Source organism: Centropristis striata, chromosome 5 (genome assembly GCF_030273125.1).
Source record: "Centropristis striata isolate RG_2023a ecotype Rhode Island chromosome 5, C.striata_1.0, whole genome shotgun sequence".
Classification (NCBI taxonomy): Eukaryota; Metazoa; Chordata; class Actinopteri; order Perciformes; family Serranidae; genus Centropristis; species Centropristis striata.
In genome coordinates, this window is record NC_081521.1 from 25,162,418 (window position 1) to 25,177,180 (window position 14,763).

At 37.6% G+C, this 14,763-nt stretch overlaps 1 protein-coding gene across 2 annotated transcripts in view; it reads right to left on the reverse strand.

Moving 5' to 3' along the window:
- Positions 1-14,763, reverse strand: part of acot7 (acyl-CoA thioesterase 7) — an 81,362-nt gene that overhangs the window by 20,602 nt on the left and 45,997 nt on the right. For both annotated transcript variants that reach the window (XM_059333654.1, XM_059333655.1), the window contains exons 7-8: positions 11,993-12,109; positions 818-1,002 (exon numbers count right to left, since the gene is read on the reverse strand). In XM_059333654.1, the coding sequence (XP_059189637.1) occupies positions 818-1,002; positions 11,993-12,109 (302 nt within the window). The remainder of the gene's footprint in view (positions 1-817; positions 1,003-11,992; positions 12,110-14,763) is intronic.

A 14,763-nucleotide genomic window follows, 5' to 3' on the forward strand; every position in this document is an offset into this window, starting at 1 on the left:
GTCCACACAAATGTACCTTTAGTTGTACCAGGCATTAAAATGAACAAGAAATTAAAGAAAACAATGGTCTAATATTTTTTTTTTATGAGTGTATATATTGGCCAGAAATTCAATGTTGTTAATATTAAAACTAACTGCATTTCACTCAATCTTTTATTTGGTGCTTTTAATGTGATTTTAATGGCTTCTCTGTTGTTTGAATCCCACTCACTGACAAGCTGACATCATCTAGCAGAATAGTTGGATGAGTTTTAAAGGGATCATCACAGAGACAATCAGGGTGTGTAAATGGTGCCAGGAAATAATTTAAATGTGCTGACTTAAACAGATGGCCCACACGAACAGTGTTTGCATATAAACAGGGTTTGGATCACCGCGTGCTGTCGAGCCAGAACAAACAGCAGGCTTCTCCCTCTCTCCTGTCTGCAGGTAAACATGCACACCGTACACCCTGACAATAAGTGCTGATTCAGCCGCACATACTGTAGACGTCCAGGGATGTTGTTGAGTTATTAGCATTCAGCCCTCAGTGCTTAAAGCTAATGTGCGGACACAGCAAAAAATGTAATGCACTTAGAAGACACTGAGATGCAAAATTACCTAATGAGCCTTTGTAGGTTTCCCTGACTGAAGGAATGTGACTATCAGAGCCAGAGCAGAGAGACTGGACACCAAACTACTGAATCAGCAATGCAAAGATAACAGAGTCTGAACATTAACCAGGGATGTGATGAGGAATCTGTTGTTTAGTCAGTAGATTTAGCCCGATGTGGATATATAGGATCAACAGAATGACAGACTTCTGGACGGTACCAACCTTAAGAGGAGGGACAGGCAGAGGCCTGTTGTCCTTGTCCAGGGAGATGAAGGTGAAGAAGGCTGAGACAGCACGATATTTCTCCTTTCCCTTCTCCATCAACGGGGAAGCATCTACCAACACTTCAATTTCCATAGACTTGTTACTGGCGAACGTCATCCGCCCCGTCACCGTCACCACGCAACCTTGGGGAGATGAGGAAAAAGAGGAGAAATATATTTGATTTTCATGCAGTATATTGGTTTTTGTAGTACTGTGCTGCCATAATAGCCATTTCCATTTCAGTAAGAGAAACTCCTTTCACTGTGATTTAATATCATTTCCCTGCAGCACTTTAATATTTTAGAGGGGAAAAATAGAGCTTGTCAGATATGGGATATTTTGGACCGATTCTGATTTTAGAGGGCGAAAAATCATCGATAAGTGATACGTTTGCCGACAGTCAAATGTGGAATGTTTTTTTAATCACTCTGGAAAGGTACCCAGAGAGCTACTTTCTCCAACATAAAACTTTATATAATAATATTTAATGTTAATAAATTACTGTGTATTATACAATGTATTTCATTGTCAGTCAATTCTATAAATGATAACTGAGAAAATAAAGAATAAATAGGAATAAAATGAATAGTTAATCAACATCATTACTGTTCAGTTTTTCAATTGCTGATTTAAAAAAAAAAAATAGCTAACGCCATTTCTAAATCAGGCCAAGCTACATTTTCTGCATTATATATTTGATAGGTCAATATTGGCCGATGATATCAGTCAACCGATGTATCTGTCAGTATCTCTACACACACAGTTTGAGCATTACCTATGTGAAGGTGTAGCATATTTTTTTTAAAAGCCAATCAGAGCAGACTAGACTTTTCGGGAGGGGGGCTTAAAGGGACAGACGCTAAAATGAAGCGACAGAGGGTGAACAAAAGTGTCTTCATACGGACTGTAAAATAATGGGGTTTTTTAACATTAAAGCATGTAAACATGTTGTTGTTGAAGCCAAAAGTTTAAGAATATACCTAAAAATGAGCTTGATATGCCTACTATACAATCTTTAGTTTAATACAAGGCACTCTGTCCTTCAGCCACCTATAAAACACTGTTGTTTAAAAGTTTAAAAGGGTTAAAAAAAAGAAGAAGTCGCAAGAGAGCATTAAAAAAAAGAAGAAATTTTGCTTTGCAACTCTCTCACATCCAAATGACACCTGGAAACTCTGAGTGAGCTCTGTGTTCGTCAGTATAAATAATGTAAGCTGAAATCCAACTAAGGACCTTCATGTACAGCTTCACTGAACACAAACTGACCATTATATTAGCTGCTATATTGATACAGTCAGCCGAGGAAAATATTGGATCTGCTCTTGCAGATTCACATTCACATTGTTGCGTCATGAACTTCTTGAAGTCTGTTCCGCCTAAACAGAGTCAGCAGAGTGAAGCAGGCCGATGATCTCTGGCTGCAAGGATTTAAGAACTAAAGCCAATCAATCTCTCTCCTCCTGCAGGGATTTCACATGAATATAAAGTAGGACCTTTATGTGCTTAAAGTTAGGCAGCAAAGTGAGAAAACATTGCATTGTGTTAATATATTTTTGTGAATGTTTACAACCACGTTTTAAGAGGATGCATCATGTTCATTGCTGCACAGCATTTGCTACACCTTTCTTTTGATTTCCTCCTGAGCCTCATCTAATCCATCTTGTGCGTTTGACTCATCAAAAATTCTCCTTTTGTCACTGCAGGTGTTAAAAAACAGTCAACTAATAAGACTGGGCATTGCTGATGTGTTTCTTTATTCTCTTTGATGTGCCTGTACTGTATTATTACTGCTGTTGCCATAGAGACGAAGAGAGAAGGTGTTATCCCTGCAGTCTGAGACAGATCTCAAGTCTGTGACTGAGATCTTATAAAACAGTCAGAAGTCTTAGATGATAAAAGATGTTCATCAAAGCATGCTCTGCAAAGTATTTCTAAGAGAATTTGAGTTTTTCAAATATCTTGTGCAGTTTAAAGGCTGTCCTCATTGTAAAAAATCGTGACCGTAACAACAATCCTTCTTTAAAATTATCCGATGTGTTTTATGCTGCCTAGACTAAACTGGGACAACAGCATCACAATAATAACTAAAGAATCCTCAGTCATAACAACACATATTTTCATGAAGTGTGCCGTGATAATCACTTAATATTAACAAATTTAACACTGTTACTAAATTTGTGTTGCTGCCCTTGGCTACTGCTCTTAAAACAGTTTGAAGAGACTTCCTTTGGCACCTTTTCAAAATTAAAGTGTGAGAATACTTCTGGCTATGTGCTTTAACAGGAAAAAACAATTGGCTCAGATTTTCTGTCACTGCCCAACCTCCGTTTCCCAAGAGACTGCCATTATTTTAAAAAAAACAAACAATGTTTGTAATATTGAAACTTCTAAAAAACACAGTCACCTCAGTGCAAAGACAAGGTGATACCAATGCATGCATAAGTAGTGGGCTGCATGAAAAGAAAGCAAACCAAGGAGGTTAAAATAGAGGAGAGGTCACTAGCCGCGGTGGTCGCTAAGGTCGAAGCGAAATTTAAATAAAATACGGATGAGGGACTTTTTTTATCAACTGGTTTAGAAACAAATAAACAAAGCTGCATTGAGGTCTTTTGACGGCGCTTTGAGTGGTCGCAAAGCAACTAGAAAATTGATATGAGTGCAGGTCCATTTATCATTTACCATGTCAGTTTATTTAGACCAGCAGAGCCGAAATCATGTGAGTATAATGTTCGCTACTTCTTAACTTATTCGGATAAAGTGTTTGCATCTGCGGTTTAGCACATCACCTATTTTTCTAAAAAGACAAAAAAACACCTCAAGCAAGTGTAAAAACTTTTATGCGCTTTTTCAAAAGTTTTATCAAATTTTGGTGTTTCCATCAAGCTTTTCTCATGCAAATCTTCAAAATGCACAGAGAGATTCGTTGATGGGAACTTGACTTCTGTCTCTTATTGCACGGTAAAATCTGGCCAGCACTCAGTCAGTCAGCCTTGGGTCAAATATACGAAAATCACAACATCACAACTCAAGCTACATACATTGTGCATGAGTGTGCCTCAGCCTTCATTGACGAGCCTTGAAGCAAACAAGTAAGAAAGAAAGATTTTGTTTTTTTGTTTAAAGAGGTGCCATCTTGGAATCAGTGTCCAGTTCTTGTGATCCTTGGCTCTGCAAAACATTGCTTTCACCACCTTCAACAACGACAGCTGTAATTCCAAAATAGTCAGAAACTCTCAGCTTTGGGACTGGGGTTCAGGTAGTCTTCTTTGTACAGGGGAAAATATGGCAGAACCTACTATCAAATAGGTGTTAAGAAATTCCATCATCTTTATGAGACAGCTTACACTCTTAGAGATTTGATAAATGAGACACCAAGGTTATAAAGAAAATCCCACTGAGTGAAAAGGCGATTAAGTGCAATGATTATATAATAAGACATCAGGAGGATGTGCCAAATGTATCCGCTTGCTAACACAGATATATGCTGAAGTATTGGTAGCACTTTCTATGACGCCCATGTCTATAATGCACAATAAACATGCTAATTTTGTTATGATCTGCTTATAGCACTGCATTATTATAGTTATAAGCACACACAAATATGTATAATTATTTATCTCAATAATTACAACACATTATGATGCTAATAACTTTACGAGCAGGGATCATTGTGTATTATAATTATAGTTGCTATATGTCAGGGATTCCCAAAGTGTGGTGCATGCACCCCTGGGGGTGCGCGAGCTGCCGCTAGGGGGTGCGAGATATGAAAAATGTAATGGCGGTTTGATAATTACACAATTACATTTTTTTCCCCCACAGTAAAGAAGCATAAATAAACATTTCCTTTGTAAAATGTAAAATCAAAAACTGTAATATTAATTAATAAATAAATGCAGGCTATTCAAAATGCACATCATCTTAAAATGAAGCGTAGAAGAAGTTATGTTCTTCAATTGTTCCAACCTGTGTTATGATGATGGGGTTGTTTAGCTCCACGCTCATTTAAACTTGCTGCAATTTTTGTTCAACGCGGCTCAAAATATTATAACGTTTTCCCCAACTTATCTGCTTTCTGCCTCTGATCCTGAGCCTGTCATCATCCTCTTTGCTTTTAAAAGTGGAAGCTTGCACATAACTTTGTTGCATTATATTGAAACTGTTTTACAGTGTTTCAGATTCATTCAAATGTGAGACCGTATTGTTGTGATCGTGATTATTTAATTATATGTGTGTTCTGGTCATTTGAGCTTGATTAAACATGCCGCCTTTAATATGACTATAAATAAGCTTATTGCATTTTGGGGTTTTTTTGAAGGTGTGGAGGATTGGGGGTGCGTCAACCCGGTTGGGACATAGAAGAGGGTGCGCAGCTAAAAAAGTTTGGGAACCGCTGCTATATGTTATAATCCTTGTTAATACATTATAATGTGACTGTAAGTTTCTCTAAGAAGTCACTAGGTGCTTTAAGTGAATGAATGAAATTTATAGGCAGAGTTATAAACAGATATTATAGATATAGATTACAGATATACATTACAAGCTAAATCTATGCAAGTACACGGTCACCCACAACGTTGGAATTATTTTGTTTCCAGACACAATCCTCTGTTAATTGTGGTTTCATTTTCATTGTAATATGTTTCGAAGAGGTTGATTAATAGAGTTTTACACTTTATCTGTCAATAATAAATAATGTTGTCACAATAATTTCATGGAAAGAGGTAAAAAATATATATTTTATTCTGACTTTATGGGCAAACAGAAACAGAAATTATTTTTGTTATTGTTAAGTGTTTCAACATATTACTGCCAGGAGCGGGTTCAACCTCTTTCAGGTAAACTATATCTGGCACAGATGAATTGGACTCAGTGAAGCGTGCTCTGCTCAATGACACAGCGCAAAAAAAATTATCCATGATGAGACTGGTTGATTTTTTTTTTAAAAAGGCCTTCATGATTAATAATTGATTTATGCAGAGAGTAGATCTTGGACTTGTGCAGCATTGAAGGTCAGCCAACCTGAAAAACTGGCAGAGTCCCATCTCAGAGGAGCAGTTTGATACAGCTAATCTGCTGCGAGGAGAGTCCATGCCAGGCTGCATGTTGTATGCACTAAGCTGGGGTTGTAATGCCTTTGAGCCATAGATTTGCTATTTTAGCTCCAGCCTGCATGAGTAGGTTTTTCCATCACTCTTTCTACTGCAATTGGACAAAAGTGAATGTATTTCTCTGGTTGTGAAAACAAAAAGGAAAACTACTCAGAATGTTTGTTGTTCTACATTCCTGGAAATTGCTTTTATGCATCAGCAAGTGGCCAGAGAAAACCACAAAGGAAAGGAGCGAGACGATGCGGGTGAAATAGCAGCCCTCACTTCTGAAAACTTCTCCGGAAACACATTAGGTAGGCGAGATTGTTTCTTTTGTTGCTGGGGAATCAAAGAGAGTGTCTCATATTCAGACTGTATATTGTACCTTTACTCCTCACATGAGAACTGTTTGATTTAAAGTATACTGTCTTTAGTAATTGGAGCAAACAGTACATACAGTAAAAAAAATGTCAGCTTTGTTCAAATCCTGAACATATTTAAAATCAATGAACAAGAACATCATTGTGTGTATTACTTTCTTTCTTTCTTAGCATATCCTTCTCTCTCCCTTTTATTCTCATTCTGTGCACGTCTGGGCATTTTGCTGTAATGGATAATGGATAGAGCACTGACTGAACACTCCTGATGGTCAGCACCTCACTGACGCGTATTCTCAACACCAAATAATACACGTTATTGTTCAGTGTGACATGGCAGTTGCTTTACTTTTTGCAAAGTCTGTGGCTAAGAGGGACAGTGGAACACTTCTCTGTGTCGGTACAGAACAAGAAAAGACACAAATAAACAAGTGACTCACACGCTGTGACATTAGTGCAGCCAGTTTGTAATGATTAAAAAAGTCAATGTAGCATCTCAGCCCCACTCAGAGCTGGAATTTGGAACTAAGGTTAGCTATTCCGGTAACTATTCTAAGGCTATTCATACATTTCCCTCTATTGAGCCGATATGGGTGTGGCTTGGGAGGGAGGATCCACCAAAGATCCGCCCAACTTCATCGGTTTGTGGCTCAAAAAGTACCTGCCTCGTGTAGGTACTTTCTGAGACGCTACCGAGTGGCAATTTCTGTTTCCAGTATTTGTGTGGCAACAAAGAGCAAAGGAGGCGTTCAAGTGAATTTTCCCAGTGAAGAATCCGTTTTTACAAATTTTCCAACATCACGTGCATGCAATAAAAATCCCCTTTCTTACAATGTTACAAAAGGGGAAAAATGCTTTGTGTATCTGCTCCGTCTTTCAGATTTGCTCCAAAATATAATGGGTTCTTCCTTAGCCCAAGCAACGCCCTATCACCAAGTTTCATGACAATATGGACGGTAGTTTTTCGGTAATCCTGTTGTGAAACCCAGTCGACTCCTGGAAAACCTTCACTGACTTCATTACAAACAGTAAATTAGGTGACAAATGAAGTGTGACATGGAATATGAATGGAAACCACATTCATAAATAACAAAAAAAAAACCCTGACACATTCATGAAGCCACACTTGCTTAATTTAACAACAACTGTATCATTTTAATGATAGCATTTAATTACATAAATTCATTGTAAATTATTGGGTTAAATTGTTTTTAAATGTGTCAATTAATTAATCACTCCTTTAACCTGTTCTCCTACTATTACTGGTGGCATGTAGCTATAACTTCACACTAACCCTTCTATTGCACTGCATTCAACAGTTAAGTTATGTTCCTGACACTCTGGATTTATTCTGGCTGTATGTTGAAGAATACTACATTTTTCCTCTATTCACCAAGAGCTCCCTGGAAACTATATCTTTGCCTTACAAGTGGCCAGAGAAGAATACTAAAGAAGGGAACGAGGCGATGCAGGTGAAGTAACAGCCCTAACCTTGTTTCTTTTGTTGCTGGGAATCAATGAAAGTATCTCATATTCACAAACACACTGTATTGTATCTTTAATTCGGTATTTGTTCTGCTTTTGCATTGATAATGTTTCAAACTGTGGGCTCATCACTGCATTCCACTAGTTTATTAAAAAAAATGTATATTCTCACACAGTATGACAAATCAAATGTGATTGTGATGACAAGTAAAACATCTGCCATCTTTATTGATCTCTGACTCTTCAAATGAGCACAGTTGCTTTGTTCATTTTCAAACTCTGCTTTATTTTCCGAGTAGTTTAAATTCAGGTCTTCTGTGGTTTTCCTTACTGGGAAAAATACAGACATTACATTATGTAAACGTGCTCTGCTCTACAGTGATATTTCTGCTGCTGGACCCCACGAGACTGAAAATCTGTGCAATTAGTTAAGTGGACTGTTCAGGCTAAACACAGCAAGACCTCCAAAAATGTAAAAAACAAATCATGTGAACAACCTCCACATAAGCCGTACACAGACACAGCCCTTTTGTCTGTTTAATGTCCTGGGTCTTAACTTCTCCTCTCATTGTATTTAATCCTCGTTTTGTTCGTCTGCTGGTGTGTAGTCCTCTAGCTCAACACAGGTTTGTATAGTAAATATGCAAACTCGGGCTGTTAATCGATTAAAATGTTTAAACGTTAACAAATCATACATTTTTAGATTTAGAGATTTTTAATACTCTTAATATTGGAGCAGATAAATATTTTTACTTCATGCAAAAGTATGCACATTTATTATTAGAATCAATCTGGGTCTGAACAGTGAAGCCAATGAGAAAGTGCCTTAAAAATGCATTCTTTCTAATGGTCAGCAGGGGGCGACTCCACCGGTTGCAAATAGAGTTCTGTTTGTATGAAAGTATAGTAACTGTATCAGACACCATTTGGCACTTTTTTGGTGTTTCACGGTAATTTTGAATAAGATTGCCACCACCAGTGTAGGAATAATTGATTTATACATATCTAACAATCTACGTGCGAAAATTATTTTATGTACATGGAGATTTACATGTTTAGTTACTATATGAAAGTAACTCTGATGAGAGAAAGCAGTAAGAACGATTGGGCGACACTCAGGCGACAGTTTAAAAAGTAGCATCATAGATCTGAATTTTTTACTGTACTGTATTTTATTGTGAAGGACAAAGTACGGTCCGGGTGTGTCGATAACAATGATATTTATTTGGCTTACCCAGAAACATCCAGTTTCCCCTGAAAAAATCAGCAGTCACCATTGTTTTACAGCGAGGAGATGTCCAATGTGGGATACAGTTAGCAAATGGATAATTCACCGGCGTTAGCGTCCTTTTGCCAACTCTGGTAAACCCAAGGCTAACGTACACTATTTAAACGATATACAGTTTGAAAGATAAGAAGTTAGACTCTAGTTTCACTCCACTTAATTTATTGGAAACATGATCATTTATATTAGTAGTTAATGTGAAATTTTGATAGAAAGTTAGCCAAAAGCTGTCCGATGCGGGATACAGTGACGCTAAATATATTTACTATTAGAATCATTCGGGATCTGAACAGTGAAGCCAATGTGGAAGTGCCATAAACATGCATTTTTTCGAATGGTCAGCAGAGGGCGACTCCACTGGTTAAAAGAAGAAGTCAAGAAGTTTGTATGCAAGTAAATAGGAATATGACCCTATTTCTGATTTATTACCTGAAAAAACATTTTCATAATGAGTTTATGTTCTCAATCATTAGTTTCAAGTCTTTTTCAATACAGCATGATATTCCTTTTGTAAATTATGGTATTATTTAGAGTAAAAAAGACAATGAAGCAGGGCTTCCTCTAGATTGATAGGTCACCACCAGAGTTCATTGTGTGTTTTCACTTCATTAAAGTATAAAAATGTCTTGTTCAGTGTTCGATTGGACTAAAGGACGCTCTAAGGAGAAAAACATGCCATAAAATGAATAAATTAGACCCAGAGGTACAGCCCACAATGCCTCTGGATGTTTTTTTTCTTTTATCCTTGACCATTCTTTTGCTAAGCACACCTCTTCATTTTTTTTGTCTAACCCTAAGCCAAATGGGAAATCTACTGGTGACATAACACCTAAGTCACTGTGGAAGCCAGGGGAAATCATGTCACCACCACCTAAACTCAAAGGACAGACGGAGGCAGCAACTGGAGCAACTAGAAGCAGCTGAAAGATGTGGACACGGATCTCATCCAATCTGTACTGTTCAGTTTTCTGCTCCTTAAACCCAGAAAGGTGTGTTTTAAATGTTTTAGACGACAGCTTCCTCAGAGCCACTCACTCTTTCCCCGGGCCTCCTTGAAAAAAACGATTTTGGATCAAGTGAATTATCCTGCTTGAATAAAGTTACCTGCATTTGAAAATACATGCACTGTAAATGGAGTAGACTTAGAGCTGACCTGGCCCACATTTGCTGAGCTGTGAAGTATATAAAATGTTCTTTCCACTGCATAATTTAACACTGGGGAGAGCTGTAGCAGGTCCATAGTTAACATCATATCCTGAGATAATCATAACATCTGAATGTTAACACTGGATGTCTGGAGCTCATCATCTCTAGCACATGAACAGATAAAACAGAAATTGAGCCGAGGAACGCATGAATGTGGTAGACTGTCCTGAATATTTGAGGGTACCCTTTGAAATCTCCTCTCAATAGCATTTAATAATCGTTGTTTCAAAAAGCCTTCCAATCTGACAACTCAAGTCATATTTAACAGGAGTCAAAAGAACGTTTCCATAGTGTAAAACCTGCTTCTCTGAGATATAAGAGCCTGTGATGCTCAGTTTTGACATTATTGAACAGTTTACAGTGAAATTACAGCGAGAAAGCATAACATGAGAGAGAGAACGGGGTAAAACGACGCAGTGAGACAATCAGCCAGACTGGTCTTCCCTCAAAAACAGCCCTATATATATGCTTCACATAAAAGTGCATAAAGTGCAATAAAATACAGGAGATATTACAAGATACAAGATATTTCCTGAAAGAGTTAAAATAAAGCATAAAAGGAGGGATAATTTAAAGGAAACTGAGGGATTACAAGGGGACACTGTTCCATGGCACTTAATTGAAGGCAAGAGAAAAGAGGTGAGTCTTCAAGTGAGACTTAAAAACATTCAGGGACTGTGCTGCATGGATGTGGAGGGGGAGGCAGGTCTAGAGTCTGGGGGCTGCTACAAAGGCTCCGTTGCGCCTTGTTTTTAACCTGGTAACCGGTAGTCATGTCCTCGTAACTACTTCACATCCGGCATTTGCGTACATTTATGTACATTTTCAACTGTCTTTTATAAGTTTGACTTTTATAAGAGGTTTTTTACAACCTCTATTTTCAGAGCACTCCGCTCTGCTCTGTCTAATTCTAACACTCGTCTTATTGTGGTCTGTGGGTTTGTTTCTGTAGAGTACAGTATGTTTGTTTCTTCTCGGATCTATGTATTTTATCCTTTCTCTTCATGTCCTGGCAAGCACTTTGAATTAATTGCCTTGTCCAAACTGTGCTGCCAATACAACTTTCAACCCCGCCTTCAACTTTCAAGGCAGTATAAAGCTATCACCATTGTGAGTGGGTACTTCTTTTTCCCATTAAGATGACAAAGGCTAAGTGGTTAATGGTGTTGCCAAGATCCCTGAATGAACTCTAAAATAAGAGGCTTAGACTTTGTCCATATAGAAAAGTCGAGCTCACAGGATTAGAAGCATTGTTGCAAATAGAGAATAAATGATTTCTCACTGTAACTGTGAGCAAACACCTCAGAGAGAAAGACCGGTCATGGAAAATAGTGAAATCATAAGGACGGTGTGTTTTTCCAGCACTACATAACACAACTGGTCCTGATTAGCAACAGTGTGACAGCTGTTAACGTTGGCTAGGCTAATTTATCACAGCCCTGTCTGAGGCTGAATTTATAGCCTGCTGAGCTTTTCCACATTATCATGTAATTGGATTTTTACAGAGTGCAGCTCATTAATGGGCAAGAGGTGAAAGTTAAGCAAAAGCAGCATCATGACACTTCCTGCATGGCCAACACTCCAGTACTTTCCACATGTACCTCTTCAGTCTTTTTTGAATAGGTACATGTGGATATTTTTATGTGTCTGTGACTTTAAAGCTCTGAGTGTATTCTCCTTGCGTCCTCACCTTTGTTGATCTTGCGATGGAAGTTGATGGCGTCCACAGAGGCTGTGACAATGTTGGTGTTGCAGTGCCGAGCTGCCACAATGCCGGCAACCTCATCCATCAGCTTCATGGTCACACCTGTTACAGACACATAAACACAGTTTGACCTTTAGTGACCCTGATGAAGATCTAGAGTAGATACATGTCAGTTATACTACCTACAGAATACACTATTATTTCACCTGAAGATTAAGTGCTTTGGCTTTTTTCCATCCACCAAAGAGCACCTGTCAGATCAGTAATCTTTCTGTGACTACAAAATATTATTTCGACACAAAGTCAGTCCTGTACACCAACAATAATATTCTCTGATACCGCTGACTCAACCCGAGGAAATACATCAATATAATTTTATCTTTGCTTGTTATCAAACTATTTTTGAAAACCTTTAACTCTACTCTTATTATCAGTAGGCTATTTCCCATCTAATATGCATTTATTTCATTTTCATCTTATTTGTATCTGATTTTTTAGTTTTATTAGCAAACGTTATTTTTTCCCCCGTTTTAATGTTCATTCTGTGTCAAATGTTCTGTAATTTCTTTATTGTAAAGAACTTTGCACTACATTTCTTGCATGAACGTTGCTATATAAATAAAGTTTATTATTATTATTATTATTGCTACTATTGCTATTAAGTCTGAACATACATCAAGTACAAAGCCAACACAATTGGACTATAGAGGGACTACAGATGGACTATAGATGAAAGTGAGCTTTTATATGTAATGCAATAATATTGTGCTGTTACAGTCTGAAGCTCCAGCACAAGAAAATACAATTTCTTGAGTTTAATTTGCTTTTTCAAGGTCAAGAATGAACTGACATTGAATGATTGTGAGCTTGTATAACTTCTGGTATTCAAACAGCAGCTCATCACGGGTCAAACATCACACTGGTTCTCCCTGCAAACAAGCCTTTCAGGATAAATGCAGTCATTAAGTTGGAGGGATTCTCGGCTGTGTTTGAGACAAAGTGTCACTCTAATGGGACTGTTTGATGTAAAAGCTAATGGGTTCCTGGTGCAATTAAAAAACTATCCACCTGAAGCTAAATTATGAATGAGTCTCACTGCCATTTCCTCAACAATAGCTTCTCATCCAGACTCATTAGACCACTGTTGATGTTGTACCAGCTGACTGCCAACAAGATTGTCTCCAGACTCTCAGCTGACAGAAGTTATGAATGTTCATTCTGCTAATGTGACATTTTAGTTAATGTCAAAAAGTAAAGTTTTCCTGTTTAATTTGGTATACACAGCCTGGTGGTCAGCAACCCTGTAGTATGTCCACAGATTGGTCCAGTTATTTATTTCAATAGAGACTGTCCTCACCAGAACATCCACAGCATTAGTAATTTGTGTGTGACCTATTGCGGTTGCAAAGGCTGGTAATCCTCTTTAGGTAGCAAAGACTCAAGTAGTGTGATGTTGCCATACCTGCACAGCCTAGAGGGTTGCTGTGTTGTGCATACAAAGTACGTCACTTTGAAACAAGTGACAGATGCTTGTGTCTTTTAAAAGGGCATCCAAAACTCCATCTTCCAAACTTCCAAACTCCATCCAATCTGATGAATCCCTCTCAATTTTCAAAAAGAGACTGAAGACCCAGCTCTTTACTGATCATCTACACACATAATCGACATACAAAACAATACAAAAAAAATTAAAATAAATATTCGCACCATCTGCACTCACTACTGAAAAGTAAGTCCTAAAAGCACTTACGTCCTAACAGAACTCAACTTAGTAAATGCTACTTATTCTTGCTTATTCTTGTGTTCTCAAATGTGCGTCACTTTGGATAAAAGCATCTGCTAAATGACACTGAAGATTGTGGATTGTAATATGAAATGCCCAGCATTGTGATATGCTGTTAAAATGTTAAAATAGCTTTGGATTTTATACAGTCTGGCTAAATGACATTGTAGATTGTATGACATTTTGCAAACTTGCATAATTGACTTCCTGACAAGAGTTGATAACATTTAATAACATTCCCATACAAGAAGCGCAAAAACTACAAACTGTGGTTTGATATGTGCTGGTCCCAGGCCCAGTGACATCCTGAGTTACTGCACCAGGCCAAGATATAATCCACCACGTGAGAATGGTATCAATTATTATCAATTTTCTCATTTGTGATTTTCCTAAAATGTTGAACTATTCCTTTAACATTTAAGGAGGAAAGTAGTTTAAGTTGCCTAAACCTATCCAGTCCTTCCACATACAGAAGGTAGCAGGTCACAAAACACTTACATAAGATGTTGTTTGGAACAATTGTATGGATCATTTTGGGGAACACTGAAAATTAATACATTTGTCATAATCTTGATTTCTAACTAGTATCACAATATTTTGTGTGATAATATATATTGATTAATGGCCGCCAAGTATCGATATTTAGCGTTCCGACGGCCAGCAGTTTCTGAGGCCGTAGCATGCTCACTTTTCAGGGATATACTGATGACATGGTATCATATCAAACTAAAAAATCTAAGAACCTATAAGCTCCAATTATGTCAGGTTATCGTGTCGAGAAGTTGTTGAAATAATGCTGCAAAGTTAGGCTAATTTTTTATGTTTCATAGTGATTTTCAAAGCGGTCGTGTGCCTCCCAATTCAGAACTGAGAATTCTCTCTTATTTGACAAAACAATTCTTGATTGAATTTAAATTTGTGGACACAAAATGCAGTTTAACAGTTAAATAACCGCATATATTGTATCGCTTAA